This window comes from Hypomesus nipponensis, chromosome 25 (assembly GCF_054491055.1).
Source record: "Hypomesus nipponensis isolate SF chromosome 25, ASM5449105v1, whole genome shotgun sequence".
NCBI lineage: Eukaryota > Metazoa > Chordata > Actinopteri > Osmeriformes > Osmeridae > Hypomesus > Hypomesus nipponensis.
This window is the reverse complement of record NC_140385.1, coordinates 6,433,872-6,459,079: the sequence shown is the minus strand read 5'-3', so window position 1 is coordinate 6,459,079 and position 25,208 is coordinate 6,433,872. Positions and strand designations below refer to the sequence as shown.

Below are 25,208 nucleotides of genomic sequence, written 5' to 3'. Positions count from 1 at the left end.
TTACAGAGCAATGGCATTTTTTTAAACAAGCATGTCAAACCCTGCTCTGAAGAATATTTGTTTTTTCTGGTTTCGTAGTGAGTTATACACAGTGAAAAGCTACACAGATGGTGTAGTGGTTAAGCCTCTTAAGCTCTCTATCCATCTCCCTTCTTCTTCAGTATGGCCTGGTCCACCTTCTCCTGCGTCTCTGTACTTCCCCAAACAATCTTTGAGGATAGCGGAACACGTCCTTTGGCCTACCTGTACTTATCAGAGAAACGGTTGCACAACAAATATTTTTCTTGTTTATCAGCAGCTTTAAGTCATTCCAAGCAGTGGCAGGAAATGCTGTGACTCAGTTAAGACAGCTGTTCTTATCTTTAAATCTATGATGTGGCTTAGGGTCAGGTTAGGTCAGATGACCTCTTGTTGGTCAAGTACAGAAAGAACATGTACATTGATTACATACGGGCTAGACTCACAGTAACAGACTATAAATTGACAACCTGTTAGACTATGTGGGAGGATGAGTCGTTTGTTGAGGCATTTGTAAGAAAGCAAAATCCGAAACCTGCACTTTCCAATCAACCAATGTTCTGGAGGTTTAAAGCACAAAAACATCCAAATATAACATAGTAGAACAGTTAAGTCAGGAGAGAAAAGAAAAAAAGTATTTCCTTCTCTCAATAGGGCCTTATTCCAACACGTTCCCTCCCTCCCTCTCCTGTGCGCTCTACTAGGTACAATAATTCAAGATCATGACCTTATATTCCTTCTGTCCTACCTCCCCCTCAATGTCCTCCTTCACCCCCCCCCCCCACACTCCTCCCGGCTCACCTGCTCCCTGTTCCAGGTCTTTCTCCTCATCCTTCAACTCCTCATCCTCCTCCGCCTCGGTGGTGCAGCGGTAGCCCTTCCTCTGCAGCACGTGGCAGATGAGAACTCCCAGAAGGCCGAGCAGGAAGAAGACCGGCACAAGGACGTAGGCGATGTACAACGGGTTGCTGTGATCTGCCGTGCCAGGGGGCTGACTCACTGTCGCTGAAGAGGGGAGGAGGGGGGGGGGGGGGGGTATATGGGGTGAGGATGAGCAAAGATAGAAGAGGGGGGGGTGGGTGTGAGTGGGGGGGGGGGGATACAGAAAGAGTAAAAACATTAGTGGACTGACCATGACCATGACATACCTGTGTGGTTACGAACACAGCAAGTGCTGACGGCATCGTTTCGTCATTGTTGCAATCACAAGGCAACGAAGGGAACTGTACGGCACGCAACTAAGTGCAGTCTTGAGACCCTGAAGTGGAGATGAGCCATCGAAAGCCCCAGGATGCGAGAGAGAGAGAGAGAGAGAGAGAGAGAGAGAGAGAGAGAGAGAGAGAGAGAGAGAGAGAGAGAGAGAGAGAGAGAGAGAGAGAGAGAGAGAGAAAGTGGAGGTTTGCCTCACACTTATACACTACACTAATACACTGGAGCAACTGTCAGCTGGAGTAGACTGGAGGGAAATATAGCAAGTCCATCATGTCTCCTTGGCAACTACCAAGCGTGGTCCCATGACTCCCTCCTTTTCTTCCCCACAGTCTCCAGCGGCAAAGAGAGAGAGAGAGAGAACTGTCATTTGCACTGACAGGCCCTTGAAAGAGCCAAGAGAAGCGAGAAAGGAGGGAGGAGAGAGGGAGTGCGTGAGGAAGCAGGCAGCCTCGAGATGCAAAACAGGAACAGAGAGAGAAAGAAAAGAGAGAGACAGCAACTGTCATTGTCATCACACAGAGCCATGCTGACTCATACGTGAATTGTCATCCCCTTTAATGTTCCATGTTCCATCCCCCTCCCTCTTTCTCTCGAATAATTATGACCGTTTTCCCTCCTTCACCTGATCCTTCCTTCTCTCCCTCCTCCTCCCACACCCCTCTTTCCATCTGCCTTCCCTCTGGAAGCTTTTGGAGAAGGACATGAGAGAGGATGAGGTCTGAGGGCAATGAGGTTTGTTGATGGCTTTAGTTAAATTTAATGGGTCCCCAAATGGCTGTTGTCCTAGACAACGGAGGCCATCCCTGTGCCACCAGGAGGAGTGACTTGTGTGCTTACCAACAAACAAGCACAATACACATGCGCAAAAAAAAAAAAAACGGCTTCTTCGCTGCCAAAAGCATTTAACCCGAGGTCTGGTCAGGGTCACAGAGAGAGAGAGAGTTAGTACCACTCAGCTCCCCTTCATTCCTTTCCCAACACACCCCACTGGCAGGCTCCTGCCCAATAACAGACCGCAGTACTCAATTCCATTTCCATTTACTCATGCTGAAACCCTTGATCGCTGCACTGCTCAAACACAAACAGAGCACTCCCACTGGTATAACCATAAATACGGCTACTTGAGCCCGACTCCTTGTTCACACACAGGACTTTAGATCCATTACTGTACAGAACAAAAAGGAGAACATTAGACTCGTTAGTCTTTATCTCCAGCTCTAGGACAATATCAGAGGGGGGGGGGGGGTCAAAGGTCACTCGGTAAGTCCACAGTTTACTCCGTCAGACCCGGCTCCTGATGCTCCCTCACCGCGTGAGGCATTCCAGCCAGGCTACGCAAGCAGACAACGAGGCTTTTGTCTGTCCCCCCCCCCCACCCCCCACCCCGAGTGTGTGCGCGGGTGACCAGAGAGACATAAGGCATGCCTATGTGTCTGTGTCTACTGTATGTGACAGCCTGCCTATGTCCGCATAGCCTTATCCCTCTGTGTCGGTGCCTTTCTCTGCTGCTCGCATTGTCCCATGCCTGGCATGCGTGGGGCTGGCCACGGTCATGAACGCCATTGACCGCTTTCTGACCGCTTTCTGACCGCCACCAGCCGAGCTGCACCTCACGTCTAGCCAATGACAAAAGACGGGAATTTAGACAAGCCCTCCTCCAGTGAACCATGGTTAACGACAGGCCAATTTGTACTTTGGATCGATATCGAAGAATTCTTTCTTCATCTTACACAAATGTGGCACACGCACGCGTTCAGGGAGTGGTGGAACACACACACACACGCATGCCGGGGTGTCCAGCAGAGAAAGGAGTCTCTGCTTTGGGCCCATCCTGCCGTCCTTCCTCCCAGAGCAGCCAGGAGCAGTGGGCAGCCACGCCTGGGGCCAAGTCCAAGAGCTCTGGGCCAGGGACATGGGCAGTAGAGAAGTCTGTTATATTATGGTGTTGTGTGGCAAAAAGCTATGTGAGCACAAGGAGAACATGCAAAGTCCACAAAGGTAGGCCCGAGAGATAGCCCACCTGAGCAACGATCAGTTCCCCATGTGGGAATTGAACCCAGGACCTACTTGGTGGGAGCAAGGCAGCTTTTACCATGACTTTAAACTGCATTGGAAATCTGCAAATTCCCATAAATGGATGACAAACACTTACGACTCAGCAAAACGAAGTAGACACCTCATTAATTAATTACAAAAGGCCAAGGTTATTTCCTAAAACCTATTTGGGAGTCATTGGGTGAAACACTAGCAAAATGGTCAAAATGGTCAGTGTCTGCACTTTTCTGAGCGATTCATTTTCCAACTGAGTAACACAAGCCCCTACATAATGATTTTAGCTCCAGAATAGAATAGTCCCCCGCACCATATGAATAGGTGCCGTTTCCGAGATGACGTGAAATCAATTTTTTTGTACCTCACTGATATTTCACTCGGAAAAACACCTCAGTGAGTTTTAACTTCACAAAAGAGCACCTGACATTATGGGCGCAGCTCATTGCTGGGTAGATGTCCATTGTTGTGGAAATTCTCTCCTCTCCAAAATCCCTGCCCCAACTGGTTCTTTGCATTCCTTCTTTGGAATTGTGACTCAAAGGTGAACCATCAAGCAACACAAGGCAGGTGACAATGGCAATGAAGAAGCCAGCACGTCCTCCTTATCTCATCTGAAATTCAGGGTTTATAGGATACCTTCCTTCTTTCTAAAATAGAACGAGCGCAAGATTGCTCAAGAGTTTGAGAAAGAACCAATCAGAGGGGACGAGAAAAGATCAAGATCGCGAGAGAACGTGTCAAAACGAGCACGTCTCTGATTGCGACCAATATGAAAGACTCCTATCTAATGTCAGAGGGATTTAATGATGACCTAAAGAAACATTGGTGTTGTGCTGCTCAGCCCGATTCAGTATGACCTTCCACGTTAGACCTGCTGCACTATGACACTGGCTCTATGAAAGGAATGTCCTTTCATGTAATTACAAGTAGATGACAGATTCATTGGAAGGACTCCCAAGCTTCAGTGTGGATGTTAAGATTGGTAAAAGGTACTGGATAGCTAGACACTACACATTCCACCAGGCTTGTCATTAGAAGAGGTTCAGAACTCATAAAATAAGGTCTGATCAAATCTATATAACCTGGCCACATCTTGTATATTGTACACAAAACGAGTCACTAGGATACCGGTTGGATATGCCTACTGTAAATGAGGAACTGAGAAAGGGACGCAAAGGCCTCCTTCCTAAAGGATCCAAGACATGCTGTGTCAACATGGAACAATTGAATCGTTTCCAAATGGATATAAAGGAAATGACTGAGCAAGGTCCAAACCTACTTGCTTCAGACACTAGGATACATCCTGGCCAAAGCCAGAATGGAGCTTCCTGCAAAACCAGGAGAGAGGATGTTTAGAGAAAGAAATGGCTGTCTCTCATATATGCTTCCCCTGAATCATGCTGCTAGCCTTTACATACTCCAGACTCATATCTTATTTATTAGGCTAGTTGCAACAAAGGCTAAATCTTAGCATAGCTTGTTTCAACAAATTCTAAATTGAGGCTTCACTTGCACTTCCACAAAACCTGAACTAAGGCCTTAGTGTGCCAAGAGGCTTTTCCTCCTGGGGAAAGAAGTCTGTTGCCTTTAGACCAACTGTCTGCAACAAGGAAGGAGCAACCAGACGAATCCACACAATGTGTGTGTGTGTGTGTGTACACAGACATTCCTCTGTCTGTGCTTTCGTATGTATTTTAAAACCTTGCATTGGAATAATTTAAACAAGTGATAAGTGAGGATTACATTTGGGCCTTTTGCTGAGACCAGGCAGCAGCTGGCCTGACAGGGAAGGGAGGGGCGGGGCGAGACAGTCACAGGGAGAGATACCCGCCAACTTAGAAAAGGTCAACTTTTGCTTGTTGTTGTACACCACAAAGCCTGACAGTGAAGACACACAATGTTAAACTGAAACAGGAAACTACTGTCATTAGAGCGAATTCTTGGCAACGGCATGATGGCTTCTTCCCTGTTAAAACCAGACTTGTGATAGGAAATGTAGGCTACTTTGTTTAAAACTTGTGGAAATTCTTCTTTTTTTTCAACATCAAGCATGTTTGTTTTTGTGTGTGAAGCTGCAACATCATATACTAAAGGGGATATAATATCAAATATAGGGTGACCAGATTTGAGTTTGTGAAAAATAGGACACTTCCGTCACTTATTCATGCAATAATGATAACAAAGGCGGCGAGGTGCTCACATCGTTGCCAGATTGGAAATGGTATCATACTAAAGGCTCAAAATGAATGTATTTGGAGGATAATTATCGTGCATCTGGCAACACTGAGAAGGCGATTGACAAATGACAGTTCTCTCTACAGTCAGAGCTCGTGCAAGAAGGTGGAACGTAATGGAGATACCCTTTCCAAAACTTGTAAGGGCGTAATAACTAGTTTGAGAAAGACCCAGAGAAACACAAATATCCGACGAGGTAAAATCCCGGACGATTTTGGATTCCCTGCCGGACGCATTTTGTAGGTTTCAAAAAGAGGATATGTCCGGGTAAAAGGGGACGTCTGTTCACCCTAATCAAATAGCTCCAAATCAGATCAAAAGACAACACGTGTTGTAGTTACTGTCAAGAAACATACATCTTGATAATTAGTGTTACGTATAAAGGGTGCCTTCACAATGGGTGACAACGTGTATTGACTGCATACTGTTGTCTGTTCATACTGTCTGTCAAAGCACTGGGGTCCATTCGTATGCTCTCTAGGTGAAGTCTGAGTTTGTCTACACTAAATAAGACTACCAAGTAAAAAGAAGACGGCACGAGCAGGCCTGGAGCGTCAGTGAGAAGAGAGCGCTGGCAAGGCGATGTCACAGGTGATCGAATGATGAATGCCCATATGGGGTATTCAGTTGAAGGACAAAATATCAAGTTTACACTTGTGTTTATATCAATGCATTTATGTATAGTTTGCATTCTATTGCTCAGTGAAAATAATTTGCATTTTAACTTCAGTTAACCGTCTCACAACTACAACGAACTTTTTCTGGAAAAATACAACATGGCACCGTATTAATAAATTGACAGAGAAACTTTGCAGCAAGTCAACTTTCAAACTAAGGTTATAAGTCGTTTCAAAAACCTACAAAAAAGACTACATCATCATAAACAAACCTTTTGCTGATTACTTAAATGCAGCCAGTGGAAAGTGTAAATACAGAGAAAATGCTCATCAAATAAACAAACTCAACGTTTATCAACTTACGCGTATCAACATGGTTCCCCGTTTTGTCTGCCATTGAAGGTCAGTCCTCCAGTCGTCCGGCCAACTAGGAAAGGTTTATTACTTATAACGATTTCTAACGTCAACTACTGAGTTCCAAATCGCAATAAATATCCTTTGGGGGGTACGTTCAGTATATTTCCTCATGCTGTGGGCTTGGATAGAATTAGGAACACCCATCTCTTAAAGGCACACTGTAATATGTGCACAGCCTCTACCAACATGAATAGATGGCTATGCAATCCAGAATGTTTATTTTACAACATTTGTGATATGCAATGCGCAAGGTTTTCCACGGGAAGTCAGCTCTTCCTCTGCCAGGTTATCTTTGGAAACGACCTTAATTGTCTTCATTGTTTATATTTATAAAATCTATATTTTAAACATGGTATTCCTGAGGATTAAGAGGACATTTTCTCACGTGAGAATATCTCTGAACACGCAACATAGCTTAAACGAAATCTACAGTGCAACACTGTGCCCTAGTCCACCACTCACTCAAAGGCGATTCTAGGATCAGACCTAGGGGTGCGCCGCCCCCAATGAGAATGTGACATGAAAGTGCCTTGCAAAAGTGCTAAACCCCCCTTGCTAATAACAGGCATGCAAATAAGTCAGGGCTAAAAAAGGTGAGAAAGATACCGCAAACCCCCGACCCTCTAGGGTAGTCCGGGGGCGTGCTCCCCCAGAAGAAAATGTATTCAATTTTAAAGTTAAACGCATGAATCTGGTGCACTGTGAGTGCAAAATTAAGAGGCTAAATCTATGTAGAAGCTGTGCTCTTGTAAACAATGTCAGGTTCTTTTAACCATAAAGACATTTTTTTGTACAGCATACATCATAAAAAAAACAATTAAACAAACGGGATTACCTGTGTTGAACTACTTTAAAAAGCAAAAGTCAAAAGCATCACTTACTGTAAAGCTAACACACATCCACATCATTTTTAATATCATTTTTAGTATTAAAATTGTTTTTACTACATGATGTAAGATGGGTCTGTAAACCTCTCCCCACTCTGCCTCTGATTGGCTGTGAGGTGTAGGAGTGACGATTGGTTCCAGAACCAGTTGTTAAATTGGGAAGCATGAAAAAAAGGGTCTAAAATTCCCACTGCCACCATTTATAGTGACATTGTCTGAATTAGGCGTGATCCCTCAGATTTCAACAACAAGGCATATATCTTGTGATAAAACTACGGAGACCAAATTCTAGCATTCTTCACAACCAGTTGTGAGACCACCATCTAGTGGAGGTTTGTATAGCATATATCCACAAGACTCTTTTTGACTGACACTCTAAACTTCAAACCTCCACACCTAGAAAGTTAACCACCGCCTATCTATGATAACCCAATGAAACACTGTCACAAATGTCACCTTTGATGGAATTTATCATCTTATAGAACTTTTGTGTTTAGATTATGAGGATTCCATTGTAGGGGTGCGGAGATGGCCAGCAAGAGCAATAAACTCACATACACAGTGCAAGAGAGAGAGAGGGAGGGAGAGAATGAGGTGTGAGAACTATCATGCAAAGACACTATGAGAGGTGGGAGCAGGGTGTCTGCCAGCCAAGCCTACACTTCCATCATATCAATATGCACATGGTATTCTTGCATATCTTCCACAAATTATTCGAATCATTGCAGTGTTTTACATTAAATGCCCTTTTTTTAAAATCTCAGAACACCTATACAATTTTCTGTGAATGTATGCTTGGTTTAATTAAGCGATATTGTGGCAAAAATAACATGTGAATGGTTCTTCCTTCACATATATGCCATGCCCTACTCGAATTGCCCTAGATTCCGCTATGTTTACCAAGTCTCCACCAACCACTCCGCCAGCCGCGTGAGATTTCAGTGGGCTGGGAAGAACAATCGACGTCACCAGCTCAGTCCTGCAGAGGCACGTTGAATTGTGCATGCAGTCTTGCTGCAGCCGAAATCTTTCATGTATAGGCATAGCACAAATTGAGAGTGCAACCATTTCAGGCTTCAGACTAACAAAAGTATGTGGTTTGATAACGTATGATACCATCGTATGATACCATCGTATGATACCTTCACATGATACTTTAATATTTGCAGTTAATTTATGTTTTAAATGTTGTCACACGGTCGAAAGCTTCGTTTGTGCGTGTGTACTATGGATATTACGGTTGATAGACCTACCAATAGTACACTGCGTCCCTATGTTGCTTTCTGGGTTGAGCTCAAGAGCAGGCATGTTGCAACGTGACAGCAGGGCCCCGTGCAGCAAAACCACGCCCCCTTGACCAATGAGAGTATTTGTGGGCGGACCCAGGCAGAGTTGTTGTTCACTGCCAGCCAATGGGATTGGTTACTTACAAAGTCAGAGGAGAAGGGACAGAGGCACGTGTACCTCTCCGTGTTGACTGGGGTGCGGAGAACCGAAATGTGTGTCATAGAATAGAACTGAAACGGACCCAATGTAGACGGTCGACAGTCCTGCTTTAGTTCTTCTTTGATGTGAAACATTTACTTTTAAATCTTAACTTTAATATAGATTCATATCATTCGTTTGGTCGGAATATCAGCAATTCGAAGCGTCAACGCGAAAGAATTCTGAGGTAATTGACGTTTCTTTATATGTATGTATGTATTCTGATATGTATTTGTCTGACTGAAATGATTTTGAATGCATTTGTTTAGCAAGTTCATGCAAATGTGTTTGTACATTCTGTAATAGTTATCCATAACATTGGAATCGCCTAGCTTTGTTTCTTAGCTTCGTGTATTTGCTTCAGTCACGACAAACCTGAGCCTAAACTTGACATGTTATCACTAGTAACAACGTTTTTAGAGAAATAATGTGAAGTTCGATACTTGTAATAGGCCTAAGCTTCATACTTGTTGTTATATGGATATTACTTTGAAAATACACACGACGGTTCCCGAGGCAAATGTGCAGCCATAGTATAAACATTAACGCATCTAACGCACGTATTCGTTCGAAAGATTACTGTACGTGCGGACATACAATTTTATTCAGCAAGTCTGCTGTACAGCAGGGCTTTATAACTGCTGTAATGGATGGACTAAAAATATTTTATTAGGAGAAACTTGAGATTGACCTTCGCAGTGTATCTACAATCACATGACAAGCTGAGGAATTCATCATTAAACTGGTTAAGCACTTGCAGTACTGTACACGCCCACATGATAGGGCTGTTAAGTTACTGCTAAATTATGCTCGACGATATACAATGTAAATACAAAAACATATTTTGCAGTTTAAGATTGTTGTCATAAAATGTGTAAAAGAGGACTGCCTTGATTATGTAAACTAATATACTCTTTTGCATACAAATGAGCGTGCACAGCCACCTTTCAAGTTAATTGGCCATTTTTGAGTTGGTCACAAGTACAACCTTCCAGTTCCCTTAGTAATTTTGGTAATCTGAGCAAAGTGTGCGAGGGACAGGGCTGTAGACCAAGGGAGGCAGGCAGGCAACTGTCCCTTAAGTGACAGACACCCACACACACACATGTAGATGTCAGGCTCAACGTGTCTCATGCAGAGGTGACTCAAGGTATTGCAGTTTCGCTTCACACTGGCATACACACATACACAATCACATATACTCACTGACTGTGAGACGCAAAGGGATTGAAACCAGTAGCATGGATGCAAAACCCATGATAATCCTGTTGTGACTACCTGTCTGACCCATACTGACCAGACAAAGGGGCAAATCAAGCATCTGGAAGTTTAAAAAAAAACAACAACAAAAAAGGACAATAAGTATTCGTGAGAGCTCGGGAAAGAGCTGACGTATACAGAGATAACCATCCTCTCGTCACAGTAAAGAAAAGAAAAAAACATACAAAGGCAATTTCCTCAGACTGTTACCTGTAATAGCCAACCAGCTGTTGAAGGGCCTTGGGTTTCATTTAGAATCCCTAGGTGTATTTTAAAATGGGAAAGGTTCTATTGGTCAGGGCACCGTTTCCGGGGAAAACCATGATGGAAATATCATGCTGGTATTATGTAAGAGAGAGGTGAGTTATTGGGGTCAAGCAGTGTGATGCCAGAAAACACATGTTTAGCCATGCTCATACTACATCTAAGCTGTGTACATGTGGAGCACATGGATCAAGTGGGTGGCATATCTGTGGCTGATGATCCAAAGATTGAATAAAGGTCTGTGCTCGGTATTGAACAGAAATATGAGCGAGGTCTTCTAGACTCAAAGCAGACTTATCTGCTCCAGTTAGCAGTGGTTTCTGAGTTGGAGGCAGCGAAATGTTTGATTCGCAACCAAGGTATTAAAGTTGGTAAGTCATTGTTCCCCAAATTAAATGAATCCTCTATCATTAAAAGGCCTCATAGGATGAAGGTGTATAAGGAAACACCCAGTTTCCTTCTAGGGAAATGGCATTGACGTTATCTATAATTACACTCAATATGGGCTCTAGATAAGCTCAACTAATTGTTTTACAAATGTGCAATATGCATGTGTAACACTTTTTTTAGCACCTACTGCTGCATGAGACTATTGTCATACTAATACCTGCGATGCTACAGTCTACATTTGGCTCTGACTTCGCCCATGTGGATTTCTTTATCTCAAGGTAGCTTGTACGCAGGCTTGTTATAGGCTACTTTTTCTCAACCAGACTATGACGTGGGCTGTCTTGGCGTCGTGTTGTTACTGAATTTAGTGGGTTACTTTGTGTCTGCTTTTTGTGTATGTAGGCTTATAGTCCCCACTTGGTTACAATCTGATAAATTGGTTATCATAAGGTAGCCTGCTCATTTGTTGTGTTAAATAATAGATGAGTAGATTTAATGAGTAGAATGGATACATCAGAGATCAACAACCTATTGGATTTCATCTTGGTGCCCAAACGAATGAAATGTATGCATACACATAGCCTATATATGAGAGTGTTGTGTCCCTGTCGGACCAGCCCAGCCCTGGCATGCTGCTAGCAGTAGGAAGCGTCCTTCATTGGCTAGAAGGTTTGTCCAATGAGGGGCCGAGAAGGCTTGCAGGAAGCACATCCTAGAACACGTGCATCATCTGAGCACAGAGAGCTGAGATTGGAAAGGGACCGCAATAAACCAGTTACGCAGGGTTTTGTTTTTACGCAGTCAACATTTTTTTTCTTCTGTCGTTGCGGCCGTGAGTAAAAGCTGATGAACACTCTTAACTACAACAGAAAGGGATGTACAAGCGGGCGGGTATCTGACAAAAGCTACTGATAAACGGATATAGCAGTGCTTTTGTTGCAGCCCGAGACTTAGCTCTTTGCACCGTTCCATTTGTAAATCGCGGTAGGGAATGCATTTGTCAGTGTTTACTTATTCGCAGTGATTTATTTAGCAGACGCTTATCTCCAAAGTGACATAAATGGGGGATTTGAACATGCGATCCTTAGATATGGAGCCACATTATCTACCACTGAGCTAAACTCAATGCCCGATGCTGTGTTCTCTATTCCCTATCACAAAATCGAATGGTTTTCCGCGAAGCATACCGTTGTTGTCAAGTTTTATTATGGCAACAAAAAAATTCACATGGAAGTCGTATTGCTAGTTTTAATTGTATTTGTTTAATAACAAACGCAAGTCAGTTTCTCTGAATAGCTAGATGTTGCAAGAGTGGATGACTGTCAAAAACGTGTTTGGAAAGGTTGGCTACAACATAGCCATGCTTTAACATGGAGTGCATGCTGGTTGTTTTTATTACTCAGATTGACACTGTTTTTCAGGTCATATCGAAACGGCAACGTGATGTGCCTCGTTTACTAATAATTCCTCTCTCTGGCAGTTCTGTCTCATTACGCTGCATGAGCTTATCATATTCACGATATATTTTTTGCCAACTAGGCCTACTTGATATACAGGTAAGCCCTTTAACCATATCTAACCCAAGATGGGCCAGCTCTATATTGAATATTTGAAGCAACGCAGGTTAATTACTTCACTTCTGAAACTGCTCGCCAGTTTCATTGTGGTCTTAGTCGATGATACATGTGACTTTGTCAGATTGACTCCTATTTGAATGTAAGGTTGAAATGTATTCATCACATTTATCTCTACTATTGAATCTGATAAATTTGAAGAGTTTCACATGGTTTCGTAATATTATTTTGATCCGTTGAAATCCCAGTTTTACATGCCACCAATGACTGATGGTTTTTGTTTGGGATGGGATTGAACATGACACACATACATACATACATACATACATACATACATACATACACACATACACACATACACACATACACACAGCTTCATTAAGTGTTTCCTGGGGGAGACCATGTGTGGGCGTAAGGGACATGGCTGCTGCATGGTCAGTTGGCCTTGCTGGCCTCAAACCCAGTCAGCTGGGATGGAAGAGGGCTCCTGGCCCGTCCAGGTCCCCCTGTAGCCTGGTGCTGCTTCCCCAGTCCCAGAGCAGGGCTCCTGGCTGAGTGGCTGACTGCAGGATGCATGCTCAACTCCCACACACTCCCAGGCAGCATCTGACAGTGGGACACAATAGGCTTTTTCACCCAATAAGTATGAAGTCACTTCTTTTTTTTTTTTTTGCTGCACATTTGTCCATTAGCAAAACATTTATTTTTTTATTTTTTTAACCAGAACCATGTTTAAACACAAACCATCTTGCCAAATTAGAATGACTTGATCATTGACGAAGGTTGCTTTGCTGGATATTTATACTGATCCTCCATCATTAGGCTGCGTCTCAGTGACCTGTCATTATAATCTGCACCATAAAGCAGCCTTTATAAATGGTTATTCCCCCCCGCAAATAGATTTAAGTTTAAATGCATATGCTCGTCATCCAGCATACTTAGACAGCACACGTTCTATTTCATTTAAGGCTTATGGATTGGCCCCTGCAGTGTCCAGCGAGGGCCCAGCTGGCAAGCAGTCTTCTGCCTGACCCTGAGCCTCATCACCCAGCCTTAGAGACGCAGGCTTCAACCCCCCCCCCCCACACACACACACACACATACACAGTAGCACACCACCACCCCACGTCAGACCAAGTGGGTTTAGTCCACCTCCAGCTGCCTAAAGCCTCTGGATCTGGGCACTGGGTCCATGTATGTGGACTTACTGTGGGATTACTGGATTACCGGTGAGTAACTCCAGGGCGTAAATAGGGAAGGACACTACCTGCGTAGATGGGTGACCTGTTGGTCTCCTGAAATAACCAAGGCAGCCTCAATTGTCCCATTGGTCTGTGCGCAAGTGTTTGCTGGGCTTATCAGTGGTTTGAACTGCTTGTCTGTGGGAGTCTTACCTATGACGAGGGTTGCATTAGAGCTGTGCATGCAAATGGCCCATTTGGGGATTTGGGGTTAGTCCACCCCATGCACGGTGTACCTATGCACTTGTTGCATGTAGCTGGACTAGGGAGTTGTTTTTCTTGGAAGAAAGTTTCTGGAGGAGGAGGACTGGTTTTGAGCCAAATCTCCGGGAAATGGACCAACAGTTGGGTGCATGAACACACACAAACACAGACGCGCACACACACACGCATCCACAAACCCTGTTCCCCGCTGAGCGGTCGTGCACCGAAATAAAGTCCATGCTGATGAGTCAGTCACAGCAGAGTCCGGGGGGGGGGGGGGGGGGGGGGGGGAGCACCGGGCCGGCACAGATGGAGAGAGACGGGCATTGACAGAGGGGGGAGAGGGGGAGAGAGAGATAGATGGGGAAACAAACACCTAGAAAGAGGCATAATAAACAACCGAGCAGTCGCAGGTGTATTTGTGAGCATGTGCTGGTGCACACGCCTCATAACAATTCCCTTTGGCTTTCAACTTCATAGGTTGCCTCCCTTTGAGGTGTTTGGGGGCAAATGAGTGGGCCATGAACCCCTTTGAGGTCCGGCAAGGGGTATAAAACTATTCTTAGAACACTGGGGGGGGGGTGGGGGGGGGGAATAATACTAAGTTGGTTTGCAAAAGAAACGTGCAAAAAAATTGCGGGGAAGATAAATGTCAGAGACGATATGCCACACTGGAGAAAGCAGGATGCATCGTAACTCTTTGTTCTGTCTCTCCCCCCGCGCCCCCCCCCCCCCCTCTCTCTTTTCCGTCCAGGTGGTTCAACACTCAGCAGCACGGCCACCGACAGACAGAAGACGCAGCGCAGATTGAGAAGAATAAATGAGTTCACACTCTCTTTTTTTCCTCTCGTTTTTCCTCCCGCTCTCCTCAGAGCAGCAGGCAGAGACACTCTAACAGCCCATCTGTTACAGCGACACCAGCCAAGGCTGTTTCATAAGACGATAGTCGTTTTCCTTTGTCCCCAAGATTACCACGGAGTAATACTTGTTTACGTGACTTGACTTTCGAAGATACGCGTTTTAGTGTCGGAGGTTTTTTTTTTCTCGCTCTATCTTTCCACACCTCCGTCTCTCGCCCCTAAAGGCGGGTTGCATAAGCAGCGCCTTGACTGTTTTCGGAGCTGTTCTCCCAGGGGAAAACCATGGTCTTCTCTCCTAAGTGTTAACCGACCAACAACCACCATGATTCACATGTGCTGTCATAGTAGTCCAACCTAAAAGCTGGAAAAAAAGACAAACGCACACAAAAGAGTTCCCCGTTATTTTCACTTGGCTGAGAGCGCGCATCTCACCCAAGCTTTTACCAGCCTCGTCCTAAACTAGCATGAGTTATGACAACTCAAACTCCGCCCCAGGAAGTGACAGTCGGGGGCGGCTGGGCAGGTCCGAGGAAGCGGAGGAGCGCGAGGCGGGACCAGGAGCCGACCCCCTGAGCAACGACGGCGACGCGTCCGCTTCGGAGGGAACCCACCGGGAGCGAGGATCGTCGCCCGGCTCCAGGGGCTCCTCCGGCGGGGACCCGAGGGGCCCAAACTCAGACGACACGGACGGCCTGTCGAGCGGGAACGACTCCAGGGGGCGCCCGTCCACCCGGAGCTCCCACAGCTCCTCCAACGGCAAAGACTCTGCCATGCTGCTGGAGACCACAGACAGCAACAAGAGGTAAACCCCCCCCTCCCGTGTGTTCCGACTCCAAGCCGCGTACGAGTGGTGCGGCGGAGCATCGAGGCACTAGATGTTCACAGTTCCACCTGCATTACAGGGGTCGGTGCCAAGTGGCGTGTTGTTCAGACGGCTTAGCTGTAGCATCAATCCGTGGATAAGAATTCAAAGGGGAAATGCTTACTATTTACTGGGGAAGAATTCTCCAGGCCGAGTTAGTAACCGGGTGCAGACTTACATGGGATTAAGGTAACGATTGTGTGTGTTTATTAATAGTTGAGAGCGAGGGGGGGGTCCAAGGTCCCAGTTATGCATTGTGCAGATTGGGCGACAATATGGCTGCCATTCTTGAAACGAAAGGGGTGTGCAAGGGTGGGGGCCTACAGATGGCCAAGACCACGCAGCGGGTCAGTTCAACAGAAGAAGGTCGTTGTGTTAGCTCATAGCCTCCAGACTCGGCCGGCAGCTTCGCCGAGTTCTCCTGCCCCCAACTCATCCCTCCCTCTCTCTCCCCCTCCCGTCTCCTCCGACCTCCCCCCCCCCCCCTTTGACGTCGCCTTGGTGGCCCCTCGCAGCTCCAACTCCCAGATCCCCTCCCCGCCCAGCAGCTCTCTGGCGTACAGCCTGCTGAGCGGCAGCTCCGAGCAGGACCCCCCCTCCACCTCGGGCTGCAGCAGCGACCAGTCGGCGCGCGTCCGCACCCAGAAGGAGCTGATGAAGGCCCTGCGGGAGCTGAAGATCCGCCTGCCGGCCGAGCGCCGCGGCAAGGGCCACTCCAGCACGCTGGAGGCCCTCAAGTACGCCCTCAACTGCGTCAAGCAAGTCCGAGGTGAGTCCGGGGGGAGGCTGCGGGGGGGGGGGGGGGGAGGGGAGTGTGGCTGATGTGTGGGACATTCCGTTTTTGAGGGACGATGGGGGACGGTAGCGCTTTTGGCTTTGTGACTTGACCTTTGACCCTGACGTCCTCAGCCAACCAAGAGTACTACCACCAGTGGAGCGTGGAGGAGTGTCACGACTGCAGCCTGGACCTGTCCACCTTCACCATTGAGGAGCTGGACAACATCACCTCCGAGTACACACTCAAAAACACTGTAAGTCTCACACACACACACACACACACACGCATCAACTAAAATACAAACAAATGGCAGTACAGAAGAGACTAATCCTGTTGTCACGCCCACAGGACACCTTCTCCATGGCGGTGTCCTTCCTGTCGGGGAAGGTGGTGTACGTCTCCCCGCAGGGCGCGTCCCTGCTGCGCTGCAAGCCTGAGCGGCTCCAGAGCACCGTGTTCTCGGAGCTGCTGGCCCCCCAGGACGTGTCCACCTTCTACAGCAGCACAGCCCCCTGCCGCCTGCCTGCCTGGGCCTCCTGCATCGGCTCCGGTGAGGACCGGGGACAGGGCCATGGGAGAGGGGGACCGGGGAAGAACCTGAGGGGGGGGGATGGGTTTGGAGGGAGGAGGGGAGGAAAGGGAACGTTTTGAGGTGGGGGGGGGGGGGGGGGGTCAGATTGAGTAAGGAAGAGAGGGAATGTTGGAAGTTAGGAAGGCATAGGGTCGCCCCTCTAACCCCTCCTCCCCCTCCCTCCTCTCCCCCCCAGTGTCCCCCGCGGTGGACTGCACCCAGGAGAAGTCCATGTTCTGCCGGATCAGCGCCGAGCGGGCGCACGGCGGCGAGATGCGCTACTACCCCTTCCGGCTCACGCCCTACCAGCTGACCCTCAGAGACTCGGACTGCTCGGAGCCCCAGCCCTGCTGCCTGCTCATCGCCGAGCGCGTCCACTCTGGATACGAGGGTACGGGCTCCCGCACAACACATTTACACACAGCTTTTTATTAATATTTTATGTCTATCAATCTTTCATTTATAAGAGATTCATTTGCGCAGCCTGTGCAAAGTCATGGCGTCATTAGAATGTAACCTCTTATTGATACTTGTTTCCTTTCCCTCTTCTCCCCTCAGCTCCCCGCATCCCCACAGACAAGAGGATCTTCACCACCAGTCACACTCCCAGCTGTCTGTTCCAGGAGGTGGATGAGAGGTCAGTACCCCAGCATTCAGAATCCTCACCAAGCTTCCTGATGATGTAACCTTATGGGGCTGTTGGCTGAACATGACACAACATGGTTATATATAGGGTCCATCTGCCCATGGCGTGTGTGGACGTGACTACATGTAAATGTAATGTTGAGTTAACGTTGCGCAGGGACGTCAGAGGGGCAGGGTTAGGTTACCTGGGCATTGCGATAACGTTGCATTGTGGTTGTTGCTGTGCAGGGCGGTGCCTCTGCTGGGCTACCTGCCCCAGGACCTGGTGGGGACCCCAGTCCTGCTTTACCTGCATCCCGAGGACAGGCCCATCATGGTGGCCATCCACAAAAAGAGTGAGTTTCCCATCTTTGGTTTATCCTGTCTTCTCTTGCACTCTCTCTCTGTCTCTCTCTCTGTGTCTCTTGCCTCAATATCATTTTCATTTACAGAAGACTCTGTTCTAACCCAGCGACGCCCCCCTTTTCTCCCCCCCCTCCAGTCCTCCAGTTTGCAGGGCAGCCGTTCGACCACGCTCCCCTGAGGATGTGCGCCCGCAGCGGGGAGTACGTGACCATCGACACCTCCTGGTCGTCCTTCGTCAACCCCTGGAGCAGGAAGGTGGCCTTCATCGTGGGCCGTCACAAAGTCCGGACGTAAGTCACAACTCCACACCCATCTCTTTCCTGATTAGGGATTTTTTATTTATTTCTACATGAACTATAGTTTCATGATTTTATTCTTAATTCGCTTTTTTTTTCCGCAATATCTGCATAGTGTAAATGATATCTAACCCTAGAAAGCAGTCCGGCCACCCCTCCTCACTCCCTCCCTCGCTCCCTCCCTCCCTCCCTCCAGGAGCCCCCTGAACGAGGACGTGTTCACCCCGCCGCGGGGCTGCGACGCGCGGGCCCTCACCCCGGATGTGGCGCAGCTGAGCGAGCAGATCCACCGCCTGCTGGTGCAGCCGGTGCACAGCGGCAGCTCCCAGGGCTACAGCAGCCTGGGCTCCAGCGCCTCGCGCGGCTCCCACGAGCGCCCGCACCTCAGCGCCGCCTCCTCCAGCGACAGCAACAGCCCCGACGTCGCCGCCGCCGCCATCGCCGCGCACAACCCGGTGAGTCAGTGAGACAACGCCGCGCTTTGAAGACGCAGAGATCTCAAACTAAAAGGGGTTGGCGGGAAGGAAAGCGTGCAGACGACTAAACCCCTTCCCTGTCTCTTCTCCCAGATGACGTTTCAGCAGATCTGCAAGGACGTGCACATGGTCAAGACCAACGGGCAGCAGGTCTTCATCGAGTCCCGCAACCGAGCGCCGCTGCGCAAGCACGCCGCCGCCGGTGAGAACCAAAGCGCGTCCTGAGAGGTCTAGCGCCTGACCAGAAAGGAGGCACCGCCCCTGGGAGAGGGAACAGCGTTCCTCCCACGGAGCGACAGGAAGTCCGTCCACTGTCTGACCCTCCATCCCGTCTTCCCCTCAGGAGCGGTGGGCGGTCTCAGAGCCATCGGGGGCACTGACCCCATCAAGGACCTGATCGCTGACGTAGCCGGGCTCCCCAAGAACCCCCCCCCCACCGAGCAGGCCCGGAAAGAGCCGCCCAGCACCTACTCCTACCAGCAGATCAACTGTCTGGACAGCATCATAAGGTGTGTGTGTGTGTGTGTGTGTGTGTGTGTGTGTGTGTGTGTGTGTGTGTCCTAGGTCAAACAACTCCACGTACTGAAGCTAAGCACACGTGTTCAAAGCGTGCCATCTTAACCTAGAAAGTTGATATCCTGCCCCCAGGTTTTTTGTTGTTGTTTTTTTTGTGGGGGTGGGGGTGTTGAGTTGGTATCAGGTACTGATACCACCCTGCCAGCTGGTACGCCTTCTCATGACATCACTTCCTGCCCTCTCAGGTACCTCGACAGCTGCAACGTTCCCAACACGGTCAAGAGGAAGTGTGGCTCGTCCTCCTGCACGGCCTCGTCCACGTCGGACGACGACAAGCAGCAGGAGGCCAGCAGCACCGCCAAAGGTACACACACACACACACTCACACACTCTCACACACACTCACGTTTGTAGAAAACAGTGGGGAATGTAAAAAAATCAAGTAAAAAAAAAAAAAAAAACGAATTGACACAATGCTGGTCACATTTCTGCCATAGTCCAAGTGTGGAGACTAATTAAAGACAGCAGTGGAGGACTGGGGAGTAGGACAGACTCATCGCAGTCTGCCATGAGCTTGTTGCAGTTCCCATGTTTTACCACTAGCTGCTAGAATCCATCTGCCAGTGGAAGCAGGGTGCTCAGGTCTCCGGCCCAACAAACCAAATTGAGACTGAATCACGGAAATGACGCTCTAAACTTTTGAAAGATCAGAGGTTTTTCACTAGTTTGGGTCATTGATGGCACAGACGCTATGTACAATTGATATTAAATGATGATGCATTAACTTGGAAAAATAGTTTTAGGGGAACTATTGGATGATTTTGCCAATTGGAACAAGCACCCCCACTCTGTATATATGTCCAGCTAGTCCCTGCAGTACCACACACAAACCAGCACCAGAGGCAGTTTGCTCACTTGCCAACAAAGCAGTGTGTGTGTGTGTGTCTGAGTGTGTGCGTGCGAGCGAGCGAGAAAGCGAGAGAGCTAGGATTATCACTTCTGAAGAAGCCTGTCCCGCAAATCCGTCTCCAGTTGGCTTCCTCTTCCAGGACTGCTTGTTGACATGCTTGTGTTGAAAGGGGCGGGGTTCCTGAGATCGTTCCCAACGATGACTCACCGAGGTCTGTCTGTGTGTCTGTGTGTGTCGTTGTGTGCGTGGCGTGCAAACGGGTGTGTGTACCTCCGGTACTCGTGTGAATGGCGGCTCGTGTGTGCGTGTCTGCGTGTGTGTGTGTGTGGCGCTGCAGGTCCGGCTGTCTCCTTGGTAGGGGACTCGGCTCCGATGCCGCCCCTGGCCATGCACAGTAAGGCTGAGAGCGTAGCGTCAGTCACCTCCCAGTGTAGCTTCAGCAGCACCATCGTCCACGTGGGAGACAAGAAGCCCCCCGAGTCAGGTGACAAAACACACTAAACTCTCGAGCCCATTCTGGGGGGGTGGGAGGGGGAGGGGGGGGGGTGGAGGTGGGAGGGGGGGGGGGGGGGGGCGCGCGCAGTGACATAACTGTCTGTCGAGCTTCTCTTGCTCTCTTCCTCCTGCTCTCGCTCGCCTCTCTGTCCCTACGTCTCTTCTGCTCTCCGTTTAACCCTCGGCCTCTCTGTGTTCTGTGTCGCTCTCTGTCTCTACCGCACCCTTTCCGTGTCCTCGCCTCCAGTGGTCCATCTATTCACCGCTCAGCTGGAGTCCGTGTCGTGTAGTGGCTTCTGTGGTCCGTGTCTGCCCTTCGTCCTCATCTTTCCTGTCCGCTCGCTCTCTGTTTCTCCCCTCCCTCTTTATGAACTTTCTTTCTCTCCGCCGCGTGTCTTGTTTGTCCTCGAGTGTTTCTTAACCAAACGTCTTCACGTATCAAAACCCTTCTGTCTGTTTTATCTTCATGCAAGTCTCCCTGTGATGACACCGTCCTCCCCCCCTCTTCTGCTCCTCTTCTCCAGACATCATCATGGAGGAAGCCCCACCCACTCCGACGCCCGCCCCCCAGGCCCCGCCCGCCGTCGCCCCGGCGGCGCCGGCCGCGGCCCCGCCCAGCCAGGCGGCCCAGCCCGAGAGGGAGGCCGGTCGGCGGGGAGGGCGCTTCGGCCTGACCAAGGAGGTGCTGTCGGCCCACACCCAGCAGGAGGAGCAGGCCTTCCTCTGCCGCTTCCGAGACCTCAGCCAGCTGAGGGTGTTCGACCCCGCCGCCTCCTCCTCCGCCCTGCGCTGCTCGCCCACCGCCACCAGTCCCTTAGCCAGAGGTGAGACGACCCACCGCACTCCTCTGGATGGATCCAAGTCATATCTTCCAAGTTATTTTCAGTCCAAAAATGTCCGTTCCATGTTAACTCCTCCTCCTCCCGTTGTCTCTTCCAGGGGCACGTTGTTCCCGTGACTACCCAGCAGCAGGGGGCAGTAGTGGGCGGCGGCGGCGTGGGCGGGGAGGCAAGAGGCTGAAGCACCAGGAGAGCAGCGACCAGAGAATCCCCCTCCGGGCCGCCGGCCCCTCCACCTACCCCCTGCCCCTGGGCCCCCCCACCACCTCCTCCTCCTGGCCCACCTCGGTGGGCTCCCAGGCCAGCCTGCCCTCGGTGCCCTACCCCCCCGGCATGCTGCCCATCTACCCCATCTACCCCCCGCTCTCCCAGCCCATGCCCGTCCCTGTCCCCGACCCCTCCCTGGCCGCCGGGCTCCGCTTCCCCGCCCTCCAGAACCCCCAAATGGTGCCCCCCATGATGACCCTGGTGCTGCCCAACTACATGTTCCCCCAGCTCAGTCCCTCCATCCCCCACATGGCCCAGCCCGGCGCCGCCGTCATGCCCCCGGCCCACCAGCACTTCTACAACCCCAACCCCGCCGCCTTCCCCTTCGCCGGCCCCATGGCCGTGCCCCTCCCCGTGCCGGCCGGCGTGCCCGTCCAGGGCCCGCCCAGGGCCCCGTCTCGCTCCAGCACCCCGCAGTCCTGCGGCCCGGCGCAGGCCGAGCACGAGGGCGCCGACTCGCCCCTCTTCCAGTCGCGCTGCTCCTCCCCCCTCAACCTGCTGCAGCTGGAGGAGTCGCCCAGCAACCGGCTGGAGGTCGCCACGGCGCTGGCCGCCGCCCAGCAGGCCGTGCCCTCCGCGCAAGGGGGCGGGCCCGCGAGCGAAGGCTCCTCCAACCAGAGGAGCTCTGAAGACCACTCCAAGGAGAACGAGAATGTAAGTTGAGAGAGAGAGAGAGAGAGAGAGAGAGAGAGATCCACACACACAGACACACGGTTGAGGTTGTCAAAACACGACCAGCTCTCAACCATTTCTCCGGACGAGGACAAAAAAAAGAGGTTCTCCCTCTCATCCCCTCCGTCTCCTCTCGTCCCTCCAGGGGGAGACGAACGAGTCCAACCACGACGCCATGTCCACCTCCAGCGACCTGCTGGACCTGCTCCTCCAGGAGGACTCTCGCTCCGGCACCGGCTCGGCGGCCTCCGGCTCCGGCTCCTTGGGGACGGGCTCCTCGGGCTCCGGCTCCTTGGGGACGGGCTCCTCGGGCTCCGGCTCCTTGGGGACGGGCTCCTCGGGCTCCGGCTCCTTGGGGACGGGCTCCTCGGGCTCCGGCTCGGGTTCCAACGGCTGCAGCTCCTCAGGCAGTGGCACCAGTAAGTAGCTCTCCCCACCCACCCACACCCACACACCTCCTGGTTGGAGTTATCGACAGATAGGGGAACCCAGTGGGCGTCACTGATGTTGTGACCAACGACGCCGACACAAACAATCAACTGCAGCCTGGCTGACAGACAGCAAGAGAGAAGTCCGTTAAGAGCACTCGGGAAGCAAAACGAGGATCTAACCTTCGACCCCTCCCATCCTCCCCCCCCTTCCCCTTCCCCAGGGAGCAGCCACACCAGCAAGTACTTCGGCAGCGTCGACTCGTCGGAGAACGACCACTCCCGCAAGCGGCCCGCGGGGGGCGCCAGCGGCGACGAGCAGTTCATCAAGTCGGTCCTGCAGGACCCCATCTGGCTGCTGATGGCCAACACCAACGACACGGTGATGATGACCTACCAGATGCCCGTCCGGGACATGGAGGCCGTGCTGCGGGAGGACCGCGAGGCCCTGCGGCCCATGCAGAAGCACCAGCCGCGCTTCACCGAGGAGCAGAAGAGAGAGCTGAGCCAGGTGCACCCCTGGATCCGCACGGGGCGCCTGCCCCGCACCATCAACGTCTCGGTCAGTCTACCACACGCACACACACATTGATAAAGCCAGACACAATCGAAGATATAGCTTTACCTATAGCTATGACACTCTTGAGCCACGGTTGCCCTTCGGTCTCTAACCCCCTCCGCCTTTTCTCCCGCCCGTCCTCCAGGCCTGTATGGGGTGCAAGTCTCCCCCCCTGGCCGCCCCCTACGACGTGGAGACCCACGAGATGGAGCTGGGCGTCCTGGAGGCCACCGAAGAGGGCGCCGCTCAGGAGAAGGCCGCGGCCGCCATGGACGAGGGCGAGGCCTCTCAAGGCAAAACCCAAGGAAACGACCAGGAAATGACCACGGAGGAGCAGGAAGTGACCTCGCCAAAGGCGGTCGCCACTGTTATGACCCACTGAGGAGGAGGAAGTCACAAAAGAACGCGAACTTTGTTCGTTTTTGTAACCTTCCTACCCAGACAGCAGCCATTTGAGAAATGTGCTTCTCGGGTCAAAGAGTTGAACTTCACGTCGATGTGAGGGTATTGATTGGTTGAGTCAGTACGAAGGTTTTAATTGGTTCTCAGGGCATTGAGGGTAATTGAAGTGCATTTGTGCCGGGACAACTGCCGTTATTTAATCGTCCTCATTGGCTGGCCTCCAAATCAATCATCCCTCTGGGTCCAATCAGTAACTTTGTTCTATCTAGTGTTCTATCAGTATTCCTTGATGGTCAACTCCAGCAACACAACACACTCAGTTTTTAAGAGTGAGACATTGCATTGTGCACATTTTGTTGTTTTTCTTATTTAATTTGTTTGTAATATAATGATGATAAACACTACAAAGAAAGACAAAGATGTGAAAAGACATTGAATGTGTTTCAAAATTGCCAATGTATTGAAGACGGTGTGTTTCACTGCAGTTTACCCCTGTCTTGAGATATATTGGGATCTACTGTACAGTTCAGAACCCAGTTGGGTGAATTCACATCATATAAAATGGGGGAGTTCAGCTGCTAATCCCTCCAGTTGTAGTTTATTTTTGTTCATATGTTTTCAGATCATGAGAAGGTATATTTTCATCTCCATTTTGTTTTCCAATTTATTTGGAAGTGGTTATTTTCTTCACTTACACAAATGCCAGTCGTTTAGACCAAATGTACATGATAAACCTTGTTTACTTTTACTCTAAGCGGTAATGTATATTTTTATACTTAAAATGACTAAAGTCGGTCCAAAATGAAGTTGTCTATAAACATGACGGGTGTTATATTTTATTTGAGTCAAAAGTGAATTTTTTTTAAACAAGCTTTAGGCTGGTCTTTATTAAGAATGTCTGTTGATGAATGCTTTGGAAGAGATTAGAGGAAGGTTGTTTCGGTGGCGACACAATCATGTCACTCACGACACTTTGAGTGACAGTTGGACCTCTGGGACTGGGTATCCATGGTCAGGTGACCTCAGTTCCCACTTTTCATTGGGTGGGTATTATTCTGTGTGATCTCTTTACAATGAGAAATTGTCAGACAGGATATGGTTCAAACTGACAACAGACATTTATGCAAGGATTCTGGTTGGACAATTCCCCAAGGCTTGGATGTAAGGACACCCTGATTGGCTGCTTTATGGACAGTATGGGCAGTTGAATCGCATTGGTCGAAAGAATTTTGAACAACAGGAAACACGGAAGTTGGAACACTGAGAGCTTCAACGGTATTTTTCTCTTTGTCTCTCCCCTCTTCTCTGTGGCACTGTTACTGGTGATGTATCATCCTCCTTAGTCCAGTTGGTGGTTTCTGCGACAGTTTGTAATTATTTTTGTGAATTTCTTTGTATAAAAATGGACAAAATAAAATGAAATGAAATGTG

At 49.6% G+C, this 25,208-nt stretch overlaps 2 protein-coding genes across 6 annotated transcripts in view; one reads left to right on the top strand and one right to left on the bottom strand.

Annotated features, from left to right (window-relative positions):
* The window catches only part of rell1 (RELT like 1), a 19,177-nt gene extending 8,933 nt beyond the window's left edge, over positions 1-10,244 (bottom strand). For 2 of the 3 annotated variants that reach the window (XR_014746773.1, XM_084691872.1), the window contains exons 1-2: positions 10,130-10,244; positions 820-1,023 (exon numbers count right to left, since the gene is read on the bottom strand). Coding sequence is in view for 2 of the 3 variants with exons in the window: in XM_084691872.1 (XP_084547998.1) it covers positions 820-1,023; positions 10,130-10,244 (319 nt within the window). In the remaining variant the exon portion in view is untranslated. Of the gene's footprint in view, positions 1-819; positions 1,024-6,497; positions 6,641-10,129 lie in introns of those variants that run through there. The other variant, XM_084691873.1, reaches the window with a different exon arrangement.
* per1b (period circadian clock 1b) lies at positions 8,876-25,208 on the top strand. 3 transcript variants are annotated; one of them, XM_084691869.1, is made up of 19 exons: positions 8,876-9,110; positions 14,611-15,518; positions 16,094-16,347; positions 16,488-16,609; positions 16,705-16,906; positions 17,124-17,318; positions 17,486-17,564; positions 17,801-17,907; positions 18,054-18,207; positions 18,410-18,668; positions 18,783-18,891; positions 19,033-19,198; positions 19,451-19,569; positions 20,453-20,599; positions 21,135-21,434; positions 21,550-22,370; positions 22,534-22,807; positions 23,041-23,378; positions 23,521-25,208. In XM_084691869.1, the coding sequence occupies exons 2-19, from the start codon at positions 15,181-15,183 to the stop codon at positions 23,755-23,757; spliced, it is 4,221 nt and encodes a 1,406-aa protein (XP_084547995.1). In that variant the 5' UTR covers positions 8,876-9,110; positions 14,611-15,180; the 3' UTR covers positions 23,758-25,208. The 3 variants fall into 3 exon arrangements, with proteins under 3 accessions (XP_084547995.1, XP_084547997.1, XP_084547996.1); XM_084691870.1 differs by lacking the exon at positions 8,876-9,110 and adding an exon at positions 11,570-11,669; XM_084691871.1 differs by lacking the exon at positions 20,453-20,599.

Bases quoted from the DNA above. Each gene is read 5' to 3' on its own strand.
- per1b (XM_084691869.1), top strand. From the start codon at position 15,181: ATGAGTTATGACAACTCAAACTCCGCCCCAGGAAGTGACAGTCGGGGG. The intron at 16,907-17,123 runs GTGAGGACCGGG...TCTCCCCCCCAG, and splicing joins GGCCTCCTGCATCGGCTCCG to TGTCCCCCGCGGTGGACTGC. The intron at 22,808-23,040 runs GTAAGTAGCTCT...CCCCTTCCCCAG, and splicing joins CTCCTCAGGCAGTGGCACCA to GGAGCAGCCACACCAGCAAG.